This window comes from Macrosteles quadrilineatus, unplaced genomic scaffold (genome assembly GCF_028750875.1).
Source record: "Macrosteles quadrilineatus isolate MER2022 unplaced genomic scaffold, UCM_ALF_1.0 Scaffold_8__2_contigs__length_117827958, whole genome shotgun sequence".
Taxonomy (NCBI): Eukaryota; Metazoa; Arthropoda; class Insecta; order Hemiptera; family Cicadellidae; genus Macrosteles; species Macrosteles quadrilineatus.
In genome coordinates, this window is record NW_026542601.1 from 100,436,902 (window position 1) to 100,456,571 (window position 19,670).

At 42.8% G+C, this 19,670-nt stretch overlaps 1 protein-coding gene across 1 annotated transcript in view; it reads left to right on the forward strand.

The window, feature by feature from the left end:
* Window positions 1-19,670, forward strand: part of LOC128999919 (Y+L amino acid transporter 2) — a 36,198-nt gene that overhangs the window by 8,248 nt on the left and 8,280 nt on the right. Inside the window, exons 2-4 of the mRNA XM_054426704.1 lie at window positions 12,187-12,405; window positions 18,199-18,424; window positions 19,279-19,323. Coding sequence (XP_054282679.1) covers window positions 12,187-12,405; window positions 18,199-18,424; window positions 19,279-19,323 — 490 coding nt within the window. The remainder of the gene's footprint in view (window positions 1-12,186; window positions 12,406-18,198; window positions 18,425-19,278; window positions 19,324-19,670) is intronic.

Below are 19,670 nucleotides of genomic sequence, written 5' to 3' on the forward strand. Positions count from 1 at the left end.
TATACGAATCTGACCTGTTCTAGTCCTAAACAATCGATTGCATAGTGTTGGATGCACTAAAAGGAAAACCACAAGAAAGTAACGGTGAAGTGCGGACTTGGGTGAACTAAAGGAATAAAGACTGTAGATTTTGTGAGGAAATGATTGGAGTTTCCTTTAATCTAGATAGTGGTTTGCACTCAACGCGCTTGGTTGAATAGGCACAAATCATGCACCACGTGTATCGATTATGAATGTGTAATTCGAGACTTGTTTGTTTGACGCGACAGCTGTTTATGCATATGTTTGTGGCTGCGTTCTTATTAACGATGCGAGAAGTCAAAAACACGAAACACGACATAAAACCGTGCTCAGCAATGGAAAATTGCTACTTTTGTATACTTTATTATAGCTTTGTTGTTTTAGGTTTTGAACTTAATAATTTGTACAGATTTTTTATATATTTATATTTTAGTGAATATTTTTCGATAGATAAGAAGCTATTACCTTTGACTATATGCTATTACCTTACGTCACACGGTAAGCCATAGACTCGGGATTGACATTTTTGTTTCGATAGATGCCCAGGAATGACATGTTTGTCTTTTGAAACAATTCAGAAAATGCAATAAGGTTTGCTTTGCCCAAAAGTTCTATACCTAAATATATGGATTTTCCCATCATACTGGTGGGTCCACAAGGAGTCGGACAAAACCTACAATTAGAGCAACGGGAAACATAGTAATATACCGCAAACAAAAGGATGCATAAAATGTAAAATGTTGATATAGGTAATACTGTTATATTTTTTTTTAATTTATACCCAAACTACAACAGCCAGGTTTACTGCACTATTATACAGAATGGCTTGCCATAAAAAACATTATTTTCTTCACGAAAAAACTAATGTCAAAACTATTAAATAAAAAAATAGGAAAAAAGATTCACAGCTGTTTTCAACGCGCTCGGGGATGGTACAAACTGTAATTTAAATTTTGCAGGCGATGAGACCAACAATTTCGTCAGAGACGTGACGGTCTAAAATTACAGCCTAGAAAGAGGCGTACCACTGGAAATTGCCCTCATAAAGTAACCCAAGTCACTGACGCCTTCGCTAGAAACAGTCAAACTTGTCGTGTTAAACTACTATATGTGTCAGCTGGTCTATGAATATATCACTTCAGTAGGTCCATAATAACGATGCCATGTCTATAAGGGATTATATGTAAAATATGTCTAGGTAGCCAACAGCCAAGTGTTTAGGGTGATCGCATTCAAATCAGATGGTCGCTGGTTCGAATCCTAGCAAGATAGTTTCTGAAAACTACAATCAAAAGGTCAACATTAGAGTAGTAGCAAGACCAAACTAACACAAAATAATCTATGTCTACGATTAATAAATAATAATAATAAGTTGTCCATTACTTTAAAACATGACCGTAATCAATTCCAAAACTATAAAGTGTTTGGTAGCCGACGGGATTGGGGATTAGAGCTCCCCTAGTAATTAGAAGATTGTCAGATTGATGACAAAGTTTTGAGGCTTTTTGATGGTTTTAAACTTTACTCAGCTGTTTTGATTATTGGACTTTAAACAAATGGCCCTGGCTAAAAGTGGCTCATCTTAGTTGGGAACAAATTTGTAATCTCATTCATAAAGCACTTATCTTAGCTTTAAACTTAAAATACGTACCCTGTTGTGTTGTCATCATAGAAATCTAATAATATACATGAGTCTACCCTATCCATACTCCAGTCACTGAGTTAACCCCAATACATCCCATACATCAAACACCATGTATACCAGTGCCTCCTGGGTCTGACTCCGGAGTCATTCAGTATATTATCAGAATCAGATAAGTCGATACCACACAGCTTTATACACATCTAATGTATAGGTAGATATTTCCTAGGCCCGTAGTCGGTCTCTGTGGTGTCTCTGTGGTGTGATAACAGTCTATTATCAGATAGGCCGGTCTCACTTGGCCTTGCCCCGATAGATTACCGACATCCGCCACACCGCTCCATACACAGCTGATATAGATATTTCCTAGGCCCGTAGTCGGTCTGTCTCTGTGGTGTGATAACAGTCTATTATCAGATAGGCCGGTCTCACTTGGCCTTGCCCCGATAGATTACTGACATCCGCCACACCGCTCCATACACAGCTGATATAGATATTTCCTAGGCCCGTAGTCGGTCTGTCTCTGTAGTGTGATAACAGTCTATTATCAGATAGGCCGGTCTCACTTGGCCTTGCCCCGATAGATTACTGACATCCGCCACATCGCTCCATACACAGCTGATATAGATATTTCCTAGGCCCGTAGTCGATCTGTCTCTGTGGTGTGATAACAGTCTATTATCAGATAGGCCGGTCTCACTTGGCCTTGCCCCGATAGATTACCGACATCCGCTACACCGCTCCATACACAGCTGATATAGATATTTCCTAGGCCCGTAGTCGGTCTGTCTCTGTGGTGTGATAACAGTCTATTATCAGATAGGCCGGTCTCACTTGGCCTTGCCCCGATAGATTACCGACATCCGCTACACCGCTCCATACACAGCTGATATAGATATTTCCTAGGCCCGTAGTCGGTCTGTCTCTGTAGTGTGATAACAGTCTATTATCAGATAGGCCGGTCTCACTTGGCCTTGCCCCGATAGATTACTGACATCCGCCACATCGCTCCATACACAGCTGATATAGATATTTCCTAGGCCCGTAGTCGGTCTGTCTCTGTGGTGTGATAACAGTCTATTATCAGATAGGCCGGTCTCACTTGGCCTTGCCCCGATAGATTACCGACATCCGCTACACCGCTCCATACACAGCTGATATAGATATTTCCTAGGCCCGTAGTCGGTCTGTCTCTGTGGTGTGATAACAGTCTATTATCAGATAGGCCGGTCTCACTTGGCCTTGCCCCGATAGATTACTGACATCCGCCACACCGCTCCATACACAGCTGATATAGATATTTCCTAGGCCCGTAGTCGGTCTGTCTCTGTAGTGTGATAACAGTCTATTATCAGATAGGCCGGTCTCACTTGGCCTTGCCCCGATAGATTACTGACATCCGCCACATCGCTCCATACACAGCTGATATAGATATTTCCTAGGCCCGTAGTCGGTCTGTCTCTGTGGTGTGATAACAGTCTATTATCAGATAGGCCGGTCTCACTTGGCCTTGCCCCGATAGATTACCGACATCCGCTACACCGCTCCATACACAGCTGATATAGATATTTCCTAGGCCCGTAGTCGGTCTGTCTCTGTGGTGTGATAACAGTCTATTATCAGATAGGCCGGTCTCACTTGGCCTTGCCCCGATAGATTACCGACATCCGCTACACCGCTCCATACACAGCTGATATAGATATTTCCTAGGCCCGTAGTCGGTCTGTCTCTGTAGTGTGATAACAGTCTATTATCAGATAGGCCGGTCTCACTTGGCCTTGCCCCGATAGATTACTGACATCCGCCACATCGCTCCATACACAGCTGATATAGATATTTCCTAGGCCCGTAGTCGGTCTGTCTCTGTGGTGTGATAACAGTCTATTATCAGATAGGCCGGTCTCACTTGGCCTTGCCCCGATAGATTACCGACATCCGCTACACCGCTCCATACACAGCTGATATAGATATTTCCTAGGCCCGTAGTCGGTCTGTCTCTGTAGTGTGATAACAGTCTATTATCAGATAGGCCGGTCTCACTTGGCCTTGCCCCGATAGATTACCGACATCCGCTACACCGCTCCATACACAGCTGATATAGATATTTCCTAGGCCCGTAGTCGGTCTGTCTCTGTAGTGTGATAACAGTCTATTATCAGATAGGCCGGTCTCACTTGGCCTTGCCCCGATAGATTACTGACATCCGCCACATCGCTCCATACACAGCTGATATAGATATTTCCTAGGCCCGTAGTCGGTCTGTCTCTGTGGTGTGATAACAGTCTATTATCAGATAGGCCGGTCTCACTTGGCCTTGCCCCGATAGATTACCGACATCCGCTACACCGCTCCATACACAGCTGATATAGATATTTCCTAGGCCCGTAGTCGGTCTGTCTCTGTGGTGTGATAACAGTCTATTATCAGATAGGCCGGTCTCACTAGGCCCTGCCCCGATAGATTACCGACATCCGCCACACCGCTCCATACACAGCTGATATAGATATTTCCTAGGCCCGTAGTCGGTCTCTGTGGTGTCTCTGTGGTGTGATAACAGTCTATTATCAGATAGGCCGGTCTTACTTGGCCTTGCCCCGATAGATTACCGACATCCGCCACACCGCTCCATACACAGCTGATATAGATATTTCCTAGGCCCGTAGTCGGTCTGTCTCTGTGGTGTGATAACAGTCTATTATCTGATAGGCCGGTCTCACTTGGCCTTGCCCCGATAGATTACTGACATCCGCCACATCGCTCCATACACAGCTGATATAGATATTTCCTAGGCCCGTAGTCGGTCTGTCTCTGTGGTGTGATAACAGTCTATTATCAGATAGGCCGGTCTCACTTGGCCTTGCCCCGATAGATTACTGACATCCGCCACACCGCTCCATACACAGCTGATATAGAAATTTCCTAGGCCCGTAGTCGGTCTCTGTGGTGTCTCTGTGGTGTGATAACAGTCTATTATCAGATAGGCCGGTCTCACTTGGCCTTGCCCCGATAGATTACTGACATCCGCCACATCGCTCCATACACAGCTGATATAGATATTTCCTAGGCCCGTAGTCGGTCTCTGTGGTGTCTCTGTGGTGTGATAACAGTCTATTATCAGATAGGCCGGTCTCACTTGGCCTTGCCCCGATAGATTACCGACATCCGCTACACCGCTCCATACACAGCTGATATAGATATTTCCTAGGCCCGTAGTCGGTCTGTCTCTGTGGTGTGATAACAGTCTATTATCAGATAGGCCGGTCTCACTAGGCCCTGCCCCGATAGATTACCGACATCCGCCAAACCGCTCCATACACAGCTGATATAGATATTTCCTAGGCCCGTAGTCGGTCTGTCTCTGTGGGGTGATAACAGTCTATTATCAGATAGACCGGTCTCACTTGGCCTTGCCCCGATAGATTACCGACATCCGCTACACCGCTCCATACACAGCTGATATAGATATTTCCTAGGCCTGTAGTCGGTCTGTCTCTGTGGTGTGATAACAGTCTATTATCAGATAGGCCGGTCTCACTTGGCCTTGCCCCGATAGATTACTGACATCCGCCACACCGCTCCATACACAGCTGATATAGATATTTCCTAGGCCCGTAGTCGGTCTCTGTGGTGTCTCTGTGGTGTGATAACAGTCTATTATCAGATAGGCCGGTCTCACTAGGCCCTGCCCCGATAGATTACCGACATCCGCCACACCGCTCCATACACAGCTGATATAGATATTTCCTAGGCCCGTAGTCGGTCTGTCTCTGTGGTGTGATAACAGTCTATTATCAGATAGGCCGGTCTCACTAGGCCCTGCCCCGATAGATTACCGACATCCGCCACACCGCTCCATACACAGCTGATATAGATATTTCCTAGGCCCGTAGTCGGTCTGTCTCTGTGGTGTGATAACAGTCTATTATCAGATAGGCCGGTCTCACTTGGCCTTGCCCCGATAGATTACTGACATATCCGCCACATCGCTCCATACACAGCTGATATAGATATTTCCTAGGCCCGTAGTCGGTCTGTCTCTGTGGGGTGATAACAGTCTATTATCAGATAGGCCGGTCTCACTAGGCCCTGCCCCGATAGATTACCGACATCCGCCACACCGCTCCATACACAGCTGATATAGATATTTCCTAGGCCCGTAGTCGGTCTGTCTCTGTAGTGTGATAACAGTCTATTATCAGATAGGCCGGTCTGACTTGGCCTTGCCCCGCCATAGATTACCGACATCCGCCACACCGCTCCATACACAGCTGATATAGATATTTCGTAGGCCCGTAGTCGGTCTCTGTGGTGTCTCTGTGGGGTGATAACAGTCTATTATCAGATAGACCGGTCTCACTTGGCCTTGCCCCGATAGATTACCGACATCCGCTACACCGCTCCATACACAGCTGATATAGATATTTCCTAGGCCCGTAGTCGGTCTGTCTCTGTGGGGTGATAACAGTCTATTATCAGATAGGCCGGTCTCACTAGGCCCTGCCCCGATAGATTACCGACATCCGCCACACCGCTCCATACACAGCTGATATAGATATTTCCTAGGCCCGTAGTCGGTCTGTCTCTGTAGTGTGATAACAGTCTATTATCAGATAGGCCGGTCTGACTTGGCCTTGCCCCGATAGATTACCGACATCCGCCACACCGCTCCATACACAGCTGATATAGATATTTCCTAGGCCCGTAGTCGGTCTGTCTCTGTAGTGTGATAACAGTCTATTATCAGATAGGCCGGTCTCACTACGCCCTGCCCCGATAGATTACCGACATCCGCCACACCGCTCCATACACAGCTGATATAGATATTTCCTAGGCCCGTAGTCGGTCTGTCTCTGTAGTGTGATAACAGTCTATTATCAGATAGGCCGGTCTGACTTGGCCTTGCCCCGATAGATTACCGACATCCGCCACACCGCTCCATACACAGCTGATATAGATATTTCCTAGGCCCGTAGTCGGTCTGTCTCTGTAGTGTGATAACAGTCTATTATCAGATAGGCCGGTCTCACTTGGCCTTGCCCCGATAGATTACTGACATCCGCCACACCGCTCCATACACAGCTGATATAGATATTTCCTAGGCCCGTAGTCGGTCTGTCTCTGTAGTGTGATAACAGTCTATTATCAGATAGGCCGGTCTCACTTGGCCTTGCCCCGATAGATTACCGACATCCGCCACACCGCTCCATACACAGCTGATATAGATATTTCCTAGGCCCGTAGTCGGTCTGTCTCTGTAGTGTGATAACAGTCTATTATCAGATAGGCCGGTCTCACTTGGCCTTGCCCCGATAGATTACTGACATCCGCCACACCGCTCCATACACAGCTGATATAGAAATTTCCTAGGCCCGTAGTCGGTCTCTGTGGTGTCTCTGTGGTGTGATAACAGTCTATTATCAGATAGGCCGGTCTCACTTGGCCTTGCCCCGATAGATTACTGACATCCGCCACATCGCTCCATACACAGCTGATATAGATATTTCCTAGGCCCGTAGTCGGTCTCTGTGGTGTCTCTGTGGTGTGATAACAGTCTATTATCAGATAGGCCGGTCTCACTTGGCCTTGCCCCGATAGATTACCGACATCCGCTACACCGCTCCATACACAGCTGATATAGATATTTCCTAGGCCCGTAGTCGGTCTGTCTCTGTGGTGTGATAACAGTCTATTATCAGATAGGCCGGTCTCACTAGGCCCTGCCCCGATAGATTACCGACATCCGCCAAACCGCTCCATACACAGCTGATATAGATATTTCCTAGGCCCGTAGTCGGTCTGTCTCTGTGGGGTGATAACAGTCTATTATCAGATAGACCGGTCTCACTTGGCCTTGCCCCGATAGATTACCGACATCCGCTACACCGCTCCATACACAGCTGATATAGATATTTCCTAGGCCTGTAGTCGGTCTGTCTCTGTGGTGTGATAACAGTCTATTATCAGATAGGCCGGTCTCACTTGGCCTTGCCCCGATAGATTACTGACATCCGCCACACCGCTCCATACACAGCTGATATAGATATTTCCTAGGCCCGTAGTCGGTCTCTGTGGTGTCTCTGTGGTGTGATAACAGTCTATTATCAGATAGGCCGGTCTCACTAGGCCCTGCCCCGATAGATTACCGACATCCGCCACACCGCTCCATACACAGCTGATATAGATATTTCCTAGGCCCGTAGTCGGTCTGTCTCTGTGGTGTGATAACAGTCTATTATCAGATAGGCCGGTCTCACTAGGCCCTGCCCCGATAGATTACCGACATCCGCCACACCGCTCCATACACAGCTGATATAGATATTTCCTAGGCCCGTAGTCGGTCTGTCTCTGTGGTGTGATAACAGTCTATTATCAGATAGGCCGGTCTCACTTGGCCTTGCCCCGATAGATTACTGACATATCCGCCACATCGCTCCATACACAGCTGATATAGATATTTCCTAGGCCCGTAGTCGGTCTGTCTCTGTGGGGTGATAACAGTCTATTATCAGATAGGCCGGTCTCACTAGGCCCTGCCCCGATAGATTACCGACATCCGCCACACCGCTCCATACACAGCTGATATAGATATTTCCTAGGCCCGTAGTCGGTCTGTCTCTGTAGTGTGATAACAGTCTATTATCAGATAGGCCGGTCTGACTTGGCCTTGCCCCGCCATAGATTACCGACATCCGCCACACCGCTCCATACACAGCTGATATAGATATTTCGTAGGCCCGTAGTCGGTCTCTGTGGTGTCTCTGTGGGGTGATAACAGTCTATTATCAGATAGACCGGTCTCACTTGGCCTTGCCCCGATAGATTACCGACATCCGCTACACCGCTCCATACACAGCTGATATAGATATTTCCTAGGCCCGTAGTCGGTCTGTCTCTGTGGGGTGATAACAGTCTATTATCAGATAGGCCGGTCTCACTAGGCCCTGCCCCGATAGATTACCGACATCCGCCACACCGCTCCATACACAGCTGATATAGATATTTCCTAGGCCCGTAGTCGGTCTGTCTCTGTAGTGTGATAACAGTCTATTATCAGATAGGCCGGTCTGACTTGGCCTTGCCCCGATAGATTACCGACATCCGCCACACCGCTCCATACACAGCTGATATAGATATTTCCTAGGCCCGTAGTCGGTCTGTCTCTGTAGTGTGATAACAGTCTATTATCAGATAGGCCGGTCTCACTACGCCCTGCCCCGATAGATTACCGACATCCGCCACACCGCTCCATACACAGCTGATATAGATATTTCCTAGGCCCGTAGTCGGTCTGTCTCTGTAGTGTGATAACAGTCTATTATCAGATAGGCCGGTCTGACTTGGCCTTGCCCCGATAGATTACCGACATCCGCCACACCGCTCCATACACAGCTGATATAGATATTTCCTAGGCCCGTAGTCGGTCTGTCTCTGTAGTGTGATAACAGTCTATTATCAGATAGGCCGGTCTCACTTGGCCTTGCCCCGATAGATTACTGACATCCGCCACACCGCTCCATACACAGCTGATATAGATATTTCCTAGGCCCGTAGTCGGTCTGTCTCTGTAGTGTGATAACAGTCTATTATCAGATAGGCCGGTCTCACTTGGCCTTGCCCCGATAGATTACCGACATCCGCCACACCGCTCCATACACAGCTGATATAGATATTTCCTAGGCCCGTAGTCGGTCTGTCTCTGTAGTGTGATAACAGTCTATTATCAGATAGGCCGGTCTCACTTGGCCTTGCCCCGATAGATTACTGACATCCGCCACACCGCTCCATACACAGCTGATATAGATATTTCCTAGGCCCGTAGTCGGTCTGTCTCTGTAGTGTGATAACAGTCTATTATCAGATAGGCCGGTCTCACTTGGCCTTGCCCCGATAGATTACCGACATCCGCCACATCGCTCCATACACAGCTGATATAGATATTTCCTAGGCCCGTAGTCGGTCTGTCTCTGTAGTGTGATAACAGTCTATTATCAGATAGGCCGGTCTCACTTGGCGTTTCCCCGATAGATTACTGACATCCGCCACATCGCTCCATACACAGCTGATATAGATATTTCCTAGGCCCGTAGTCGGTCTGTCTCTGTGGTGTGATAACAGTCTATTATCAGATAGGCCGGTCTCACTAGGCCCTGCCCCGATAGATTACCGACATCCGCCACATCGCTCCATACACAGCTGATATAGATATTTCCTAGGCCCGTAGTCGGTCTGTCTCTGTGGGGTGATATCAGTGAAACTTAGCAAGAAGTTTCATTTTATAATTTTGAAAATTTTGAGTGTCCCCCAAAAATGGCGTATTTTGGGGGCAACTCAGAATTGTTAAATGTAAACCCCCTTCAAGTGACAGCTCATTTTAAAGTGTTTAAAAAACTTAAAGAATGATGGAAACCAGGGTTCGCTATCTCCATATATACTGTATAATATATCTTAAGTCATGTTATATTAGCCTATATATAGTCGATGATCTAATTCCCTGTTGTACTGTGCAGTGATTTTGAAAACAAATATACATCTGTTCTAGTTTGATATGTATGTTTTTCTGTGCGCCCTCTGTTCATTTAGCCGTACGAGATCAAGAAAGGCTAAAGGCTTAAAATCACCAAAGGATTAGTGAACAGTGAAAACATTATTATTGACGCATCAGTGCAGGGCTCAAATTAACGCGTACCTGGGTTTCGAGGCTCAAATCAGCGTGCCTCTTTGTACAATAGATAACGGGCGATGGCTCATTCACTCCACCTACTGCAGCTTCGCTTTACCTTTCAAAGTACCATCATAGATAAAACATACTCCCCCAAGTACTTGTGTTGGTTAGTCTATGGTACTATCAAGTTCTGGGTTATCAAGAGTCAGACACCTATTTAATGTATACAGTAGTAGGCGTAATATTTCCCATTCGGTTATCAAATTTGTATTGGCTGTCCAGCATTTTCAATGTATTGTTTTTACATTGTGTCAACAATATCTTGTAACTTTACATTGTTATATCTTGGCAAGCCGACATTCAATGTACGACACGAGTCGGCGTTTGAACGTGCACGAGTTGGCCCAATAAACTCATAAAACGCATTCTTGGCGAACGATGCCCGGTCTCACTGTAGTTGTCAGATTAATACACTAAGTAAAAGGTTGTTGCCGCTGTACAAATTGGCATTACTTATCCATGTTTTCGCCGGAACATTCAGTTGGCATGTCACTCTCATAATAACAACCGGATTTTACGAAAAGAATGGATCGTAAACGACGTCTGCTTATTAAACGAGAAAATAACTTGTTCCTGGTCGAAAAATTGGAAAACATCAACGTTGGGAATCAGAGAAAACACGGATATGTTCTGCATTACCGAAGTCTACAATCAATGAGTTATTTGACCTGATACCTGACCACAAACCAATGGTAAGCACGGTACTGAAGTTAATGACTGTGGTCAATTCGAGGTCGGTCAACTCTTTTCTTCTCAAGTTGGTGGAGTCACGATTTTACTTGGGAGAATCACGAACAATCTGCCCTCATTTTAAAGAATTTGTTTATATTTTCTTAAATTAACTATTTGGTAACTCGTTTTTCTTAAACAGCGAAATATGCTTCTTAACCGGCACCAACTTAAGAATACTTCATCTATAAAGCTGTCAATACCATATTCTCACTGACTCTTTTAGAGCTTGATGCTTAAATGTTTTGAAAGGAAATCTTCAAATATTCATTTAAACAATAAACGTGAGAAGGAACTGCCTCTCACGTCTTATACGCTCTAAAGTTATACGCTCTTATACGTCTTAAGTTGGGACGCTTAAAAATCACCGCCATCACTCTGTCGCCCAAAATTGGGTGACAAATTCATTTGGACACACTCAGGGACGTCATTTAGGGGGCGGAGGGGCATCTGCCCCCCCCCCTGGTGACTGGGTTAGAGAAAAAATATGCTGTACTAGAATATTTTTTCATCATTATTACTTTTGACATTTAAAAAAATTTTAAACCTCTATTTTTTCAAAACTGCTTAATTTTCCGCCCGTCTTTTGCGGGGGATATTCCATACCCTCCTTACCTCCCGGTGTCCCCCCCAAGGATTTGGTGAAATGACACCACTGGACAAACATACAAGGGAATAATCAACTAAAAAATGTAAAACCAATGAATCCTCACGTTCTTGGGAATTACTTACTTCGGACACCTAGACATGTAGCCGCTACGGTACTGGGGGTGGGGAAAGATAAAAAAATTTGTTGACTGAGAGAACCTTATGGCTGCGGTCTTGTCTTACTGCTCTGTTGTCGACTGTTTTATCCTGTTAAATGAAGTGTGTAGCTTCGTTTGACCGAAGGAAAGCCGGGGTTTTCGGGGTATTTTTTTTTAATTATCAGCATATCGCATCTTCCAATGCAACATTTTCTGTTTCTAAATCCTATTTATGAGCTGCTTACATAACTTCATACAAAAAATATTGTGGCTGTTCCATTATTCCCATCGGTTGTTATGGATCTTACACGTACTTCTTGTTTCAGGTACAATGATCCCCAAGTCTGGCGGGGACTACGCCTACATCAGTGAAGCCTTCGGTCCACTCCCAGCGTTCCTGTACCTGTGGGTCGCCCTGCTGGTCATCGTGCCCACGGGTAACGCCATCACTGCCCTTACCTTCGCCCAGTACATCCTGCAGCCCATGTGGACCAATTGTGACCCTCCTTACGAGGCTATCAGGCTGCTGGCCGCCGTCATTACTTGTGAGTTGTGGTGTTTTATGTAGCTTTTTATATAGGTTAGTCACAGTATGATAACATTAGTTAACAAAAATCATTCACAAGAAAATCTAGATAATCGTTGATGCTGCTGGGTACCTGTGTAAGAACACCGGCTTGATGGTAGTCAATTAATGTACAACAACTGAAGAACAATATGCCAACATTGTTTACGTAGGGGAAATGCGTACGTACTGCAGGAACCCTCACTCACTTAAACCCCACGAGCCTCGGAAATTTATTTCAGAACCCTAATCGAATAGTTTATCAGAACCTCGTTCCTTGTGTCGTAGAATTTCGGATCTTTTAGGGAAATCTAAAGGGCTATACAGGTAGCACTCGATTCGCGAAAAACAAAGCAGACGAACGTGGGAGGTGACTGCTCTCCACTCATCCTCTTCTTTAAGAGATACATTTACAATCGTATCTGCAGTGGCAGTTCCAAGTCGAACTGACACATTTGTTTGGCCAGAGAATGTGTTGTTTGCTTTAAGCTGTTCCTGAAAGTGTTTTAACTGCATCTCCGCTTTTAATATAACGAAATTGTATTCTTTTATTAAATGTGATGTATAGACTGGAAAATCAAAGATGTATGCATGTGTAACCTGATGTATAAGTTTGGATACCCCCGCCGCAGCAAACCTGCAGACTAAGCGAATTTCCATTTGACTGATTGGATTTACACTGAAATGTCTACTTAAAAATATAACATTTATTCCCAATTTAAATAGAATTAGTTTAACAAGTACTTAGGTTTGCTGCATCAGGGAGGGTAAAATTGTGTTTTTTTTTGTAAAATGTTAATAGTTAGTAAGAAATAAAATAATTTTCCAAATTTGATCAAAATACGTTCATAAACAAGCAAACTACAACAGTTTACTTATTCTCCATAAGAATAACATGGGAATTTTAAATTTACAATTTTTTGGAATTTTCTCCGTAACCGTTAAGCGCATAATAACGCTTCAATATACTAAATTATTTTTTTTTAAGCTCTACAAAATGGTTTGGAAATAAATTGCAAAATTTTAAGTTTTTTGGGTCAAAAATGGGAAAAACCTATTTTTACCCCATAAAACCCCCCGTAAACACCCGTTCCCATGGTCCGATCATGCTGGATCGCGAACTCGTTCAAATAAACGTAGGTTTACACGTTTGTACCAAATTTCATCAAAATCGGATCATTTTTGCTTGAGTTATCGTGCTGACGGACACATATATATATAAATATATATATATATATATATATATATGAATTTGAACGGATGGTGTTTTTGGCCTCTAGGGACCTCAAAACGAAAAAAAAATCGGTCCCGCGTCCAGGTCTTACCATGAGTACTACGGTAATAGCTTATTCCCTATATGGGAAATTCGCTAAAAATCAGACCCTGACATTTGGAGACTGGATAGGTGGTCGTGAATGGGTTATGGAGGTAGGGCTTCGCCGACTCGAAGGAATTACAAACTCCAACATAGGTAGAGCTGAGGTAGGGTCGCTCTGAAATTCTGAGGAAATAACACGAATTTTGGGATGGGAGGAAATGCAACACGTAGATGACCATCATCTCCTTCAGGCAATCTCCTCCTTCGGTATCTCTTCCTATCCTTCAGGCAAAACAAACAACAGGTGGTCACAACCTCCCCATCTGACGAAGGTAAGGTCTGACTCTCCAGCCATCCGGTCCTGCCAAACAACACAAAACATGTGTTTCTTGATTATGGTAAAAAATCAATCAAGACAATCAGGAGGTATTTTATTCTATCAGCATTTATAAAATGTCCTTATTGCACCAATGTTGCTCATTTTTCTTTGTTATTTTCTTAACACTGTTTCCAAACACCCGGTAATAATGTGACACACAAATGATTCAGGTATTCATTTAAAGCATTTTTCCAAAAGTAATGTTTTAATTTGTTTTCGATCTGTTATCTTTCAGTTTGTCAGTTAACAAACATTTATGTTATATACTCTACATATTTCTGTTAAATACTCGCTTTCAACACCCGCATTTCTAGACCGGAAATTGTACCACAATGAAGTACTTGAGGCAGTAATAATCTTTGACAACCCAATTCCGTCAGTCTACTAAACAAAATATTAAGTGGTAGGCCTATTAAGTCCGTATGTTAACGCAAGTTTTACCTTAATTCATCTTACTTTTTGTTACATTGTCAATTTAAACACTCTAAACTTCTTCAGCATGGATGATTAGTTAAAGCACTTCAATAATCTCTTTTCGTAACGTACACCCAAATGCGTATGATGCTTACTATGTCGATAAAAAATTATGATACAGAATGGAAGAGTAAAAAATTGGCAGGTGTACCGGTCCGGTTTGTTCATTATAGCACTTAGATATTTATCAGTAACCGTTGTAGTCGTCTTATTGAGGAAGCAGTTAGCTTGTCGAATGTAATGTAGGAACTAATTATCGTCGATGATGTTCGGCAAAAACTTGGGACATCCGGACTTGTCAGGCATGAGGTAGAAAACTCACTATGGCGTTGGTTCTGAAATGTTACAGTGTTAGCAAAACGGGAGTGCCGATGGAGACATGTGGGGGTGCGTGCGTTTGAAGGGACTTGACCTGGTCTCCATCGGCACTCCCGTTTTGCTACCACTGTGCAGTACAGTACTATTATTGTTTGGACTTTTCCAAAGGTTTTTGTGTTTAAAACTACACAACGTTTCAGGAGGTGAATCATTTGAACCACCTTTTTGAGGGCTAATTAGAATAATTTAGGATAGCAATTTACTTTGAAACGGGAGGAGTTGATCCACCTCCAGAAACGTTGTGTAGTTTTAAACACAAGAAACGTTGGAAAAGTCCAAAAATAATAATTGTAACATGGTACAAAACGTTGAACGACTTAAACAACTCAGCCAAAGATTTCAGGTTCGGACAGAACGATATAGTCCTGTTATAATAAACTGTATACGCACGTAGTCAATACTTACGATTTCATTCAAATCTACGTCAAACATTCGGTTCGATGGAGGTTTCAACTGCAATGTTATGCCATTTAAGCAAGCGCTGAGCACTGCTGATCTAGTGGACCAGTGGACCGCATGCATTGCTCCTTGGGTGCCCTGGTTCCAACGCCGCTGATTCAAATGCGTATTAGCACAGAATACTCTTCCGTGTTAATTATCCATGTGATAATTCCGTGACCTAACATGAGAGCCAACCATCAGAAGTTGAAAGAGGATGAGAGTGAAAAGTATTTTCATCGACAGTTGACTCTGTTCAGGAAATCACGACAAGTCATACACGAGTTTTGTAAAGCTATCTCAGACAATATGTCTATGAATAAGAGATTTTGAACGTCAACACATATATTTTGCAATTTACCTCAAACCCGTTTTATAAAGCTTAAAACTGACAATTCAATACATTGAAGCGTCGTTTTATGACGTTTTAATGGTCACATTGGAAATTTAAAAAAATACTAAATTTCAGGACAAAGTAAATTTGTTTAGTATGCAGGTTTGCTGCGGCGGGGGTATTTAGTTTTGAATTATCTTCCTCTGCATTGGAGATCTTCACGAAAAACCCCCTTGTTGCGAAATACGTTCAAAAATTTAAAACGATGAAATGTATTTCCTAATTAGTGACCGCACTAAGTTCTCGCAAGTGATCCCTGTACGTATCAGTCGCGACAGCTGACAGACAGATGACAGATGGTTGATGGAGATGCCTGTAGCCAATTGACGTGCGAAGGCGGCGTCCTGTGTGCCGCGGGTGCGCGTGCGTCTGTCAGATTGTCCACTTCCTTCGGTCTGCAGGAGCAGGACCTAATGTCACTGACCGTGACATCTGTGGTGAACCAATCACTCACTTCTTGATGGAGAAAACTAGTTATTGGATAAGAAGGTCCACAAAATCGGTTAATTACCGGTAGTGTAAAATATACCTAAGTCAAAAAATAAAGAGATTTTATGTAAATTTAAGGTTAAATTATATTAAATCAATGCCACCTACTGAAAGAAAACCGATATCGTTTCAATGATTCAAAGGCTTTACGATTAATGACGTGAGCCTACACACCTCAGCAGGCGCTTGGATGGGGTATATTATATTAGACAATAAAGGTTGCCTGTTTGAAAAGTCCACGCTTTTTGATAGTCCGAATGGCCCAGCTGCCCTTCACCATCTCCCAAACAGCTGATCTTAGTACTGACACTATATCTTAGTCAGAAACCCGACTGTCGTCCCATTCATTCTAAATTAACCCGTCACTCGTTTTCTTATGATACAATCTAGCTGTTATTGTGTGATTGTTGTATAAAACCATAGATTAAGCATGCTTCGATAAAACTGATATAGCCCTATAAAATCTGGACAGACCTAACCTCTTATAATACTTTCTTTGGGCATTCCATAAGGATGATGAATCTATAAGGGGGTTTGTTTAATCTGGTGTTGAGTTGGTTGAAATTGAAACTAGCCACACGACATCACTTCCTCGCATGTGCATTCCAGTTAGTAGACTGGATGTGGCGTAGGAGTAGGCCTACTAGCGTTGCATTCCAAGAGAGCCTACTTGCAGTATTTAGGTCTCCCATATCAGCGCTGGACTGCAGCTGCAGATCTCCTGTTGACGTGGCATTTCTTGCATACTTTTTATACAGTAGTGTACAAGGCCGTAATTTGGAATATTTTGATGGCATAGGAATTGACTTTGTTCAGATCCTGTAGTTTTGTTTGGCTTGTACTGAAGTGTAGCAGAATATCTATCTAGCTTTGATTAGTGTACATTATATTATCTATGAATATTGAATTACAATGCTTTAGAATAGACACGTTACCCGCTCAACTGTGAATTTGGTGGTTAAACCTTAAGAACATATAAGGATACGATCATGATTATTTCAAAGTTCCCGGTATCAAGAAATCGTAGTTTTTATTACTCCTGACTTAAAATTCAAAACCGATCCCAGAATCTCCATAGATCGCGCGAAAATCATGGCCATTACCGCATTCGCGGGAACATGAGGCCGCGGACAATTTCTTTCGTCAGTGATCAGGTCCAAAATAATTTCCCACGTGACCACGGTGGCAAGGTGGGCACTCGATCACGCAAACCTTCCGGCTGTTACAATAATCACTTTAATATACCGTGATTACTGTTATGGAAAGAGTTCCTGCTAAAAGAACGGGAATACAAATTTCCTTAGTTCTGGGGTTATTACCAAGAACATCTTTAATATAGGTTTAAACATTTTGTGTAATCGTTTTGCATTTAAAAACATAAATCAGAATAATTAAATAAACCACCTTTACATAAACATTACAAATATAGTAAATTTTAAGCCATCTTTCCTTTATTCGAGTGAAGGATGAGTGTGGAATGGGATAAGATGATCTGTGTAGCTTTTGTTACTGACTAAGATCAGCTGTTTCATTAGCCAGGAATCAGGAGTTTGAAGCCATGATCATCAGGAACAGCTGGGTTCAGCTTCGAACCATATAAAAAGCTACTGACTTTTCTCAGGATCGATCCGGTAACCTTTCAGCTGATCTTAGTCAGTCCTGTAACAAAATAAGCTACAACATTCAAAACTCATTCTTTAGTCATCTGTGCCTTTATAATACACACCATGTATTGTAAGTATTGTTGGAGTAGTGTTGTATAACCAGTACATCTTATCCAGTAATACCACAGAATAGTGGTAATATATCCATAGAGCTTCATCTCCATTCAGCACTCTAAGCCATCCACACCTTACCATACTCATGTGATTTGGCCACAAATATAATCTAATTTTGTCCACAGGTCTACTGACTGCTATCAACTGTTACAATGTCAAGTGGGCTACGAGAGTACAGGACGTGTTCACTGCCACCAAGATTCTTGCTCTGGTTGTCATCGTATTGGCCGGCTTATGGTTCCTGCTCAGCGGAGAAACCGGCAACGTCAGCAAGCCTTTCGAAGGCACCAACTTTGAGCCCGGTTACATAGCGCTCTCCTTCTACTCTGGACTCTTCTCTTACGCAGGATGGTAAAAATGTAATTTTATTTTTCAATGGATGTTTTATTTCTAGAAATAAAACTTTTTTGATCAGTGGAATTCAAATAAATATATTTACGGTTTAATTTTTAACCATCTTAGATGATATTCAGATTGACTGGCCCCAGGTTTGTCAAAATTAGCGAGCAAATAATGTTTGAAATATGATGACTTTACTATTATGAGATGGGGATGCTATCAAGGTGAAGATAAACTCAAATATGAAGGGAATATAAAGTGGGATGGCTGAGACGACTTGGACACTTTGTTACCTTCTCTTTCTCTCTTTAATATCACCTATTTCTTTTAGTCAGAACCAGTTATTAAAATCCAGATCAAGGACAGTTGGGTCTAGTTTTAAACAGTTGAAAAGCTAATACCTGCACTTCTGTATTACCCACTGTACCCTTGGTTGTGTTTTTGTATTGTCTTATTTGATAAGTAAAATTATGGATGAATGGAGTGCAATTTTCTTATATTGTCTGGATTAACTGTCCAATCAAGCTATATATTGTATGGCTATTATATTATCGTTATAACAACCTCTTTGTTGATGGGTGGATATAAAAATCTTCAACTTAAAAAATTTCTTGAAACGAAAGTACAACAGAATAAATTGATTTTGTGTCAATCAGTTTCTAGGATCTTCTTTATTTTTTATGTTTACTTAGGTGAGTTATTTGAACTTTTTGAGTGCGGTAAATATTTGAAAAAACATGTATTTATTGATCAGAGACTTACAAAATAATCTGTAGAGAATATCTTTTTAAGTCTATTTACAATTTTTTTTATTATGATATCAACTTACATTTGTAGCATGATTGATCAAGAATGGTTTGTTTCAGGAACTATCTGAATTTCGTAACAGAAGAGTTGAAGGATCCTTTTAAGTAAGTTGAAATAAAATTTATACTACGGATACTTTTTTAGCCTTAATTAATTTATCTAGGGTTGTTGAGATGTCAACAGGATTGTGACATCAACACAAGCATAAACTGGACAGTGAAGACACATCAATACAAGTTTCAGAATAAGTAGTAGCATAGAATAAATACACACCATCTATTACTTCATCTATGGTATATATGGTATGGTATCTATGGTATGGTTCATCTATGGTAGTAGTCTATCAGCATTCAGCAGTAGTATTATTAGCCCTTCCCGGACGGGTGACGGATATATCCGCATAAGTCTTTGGTGATAAAGTACCGGTGACGGATATATCCGCATATGGTTT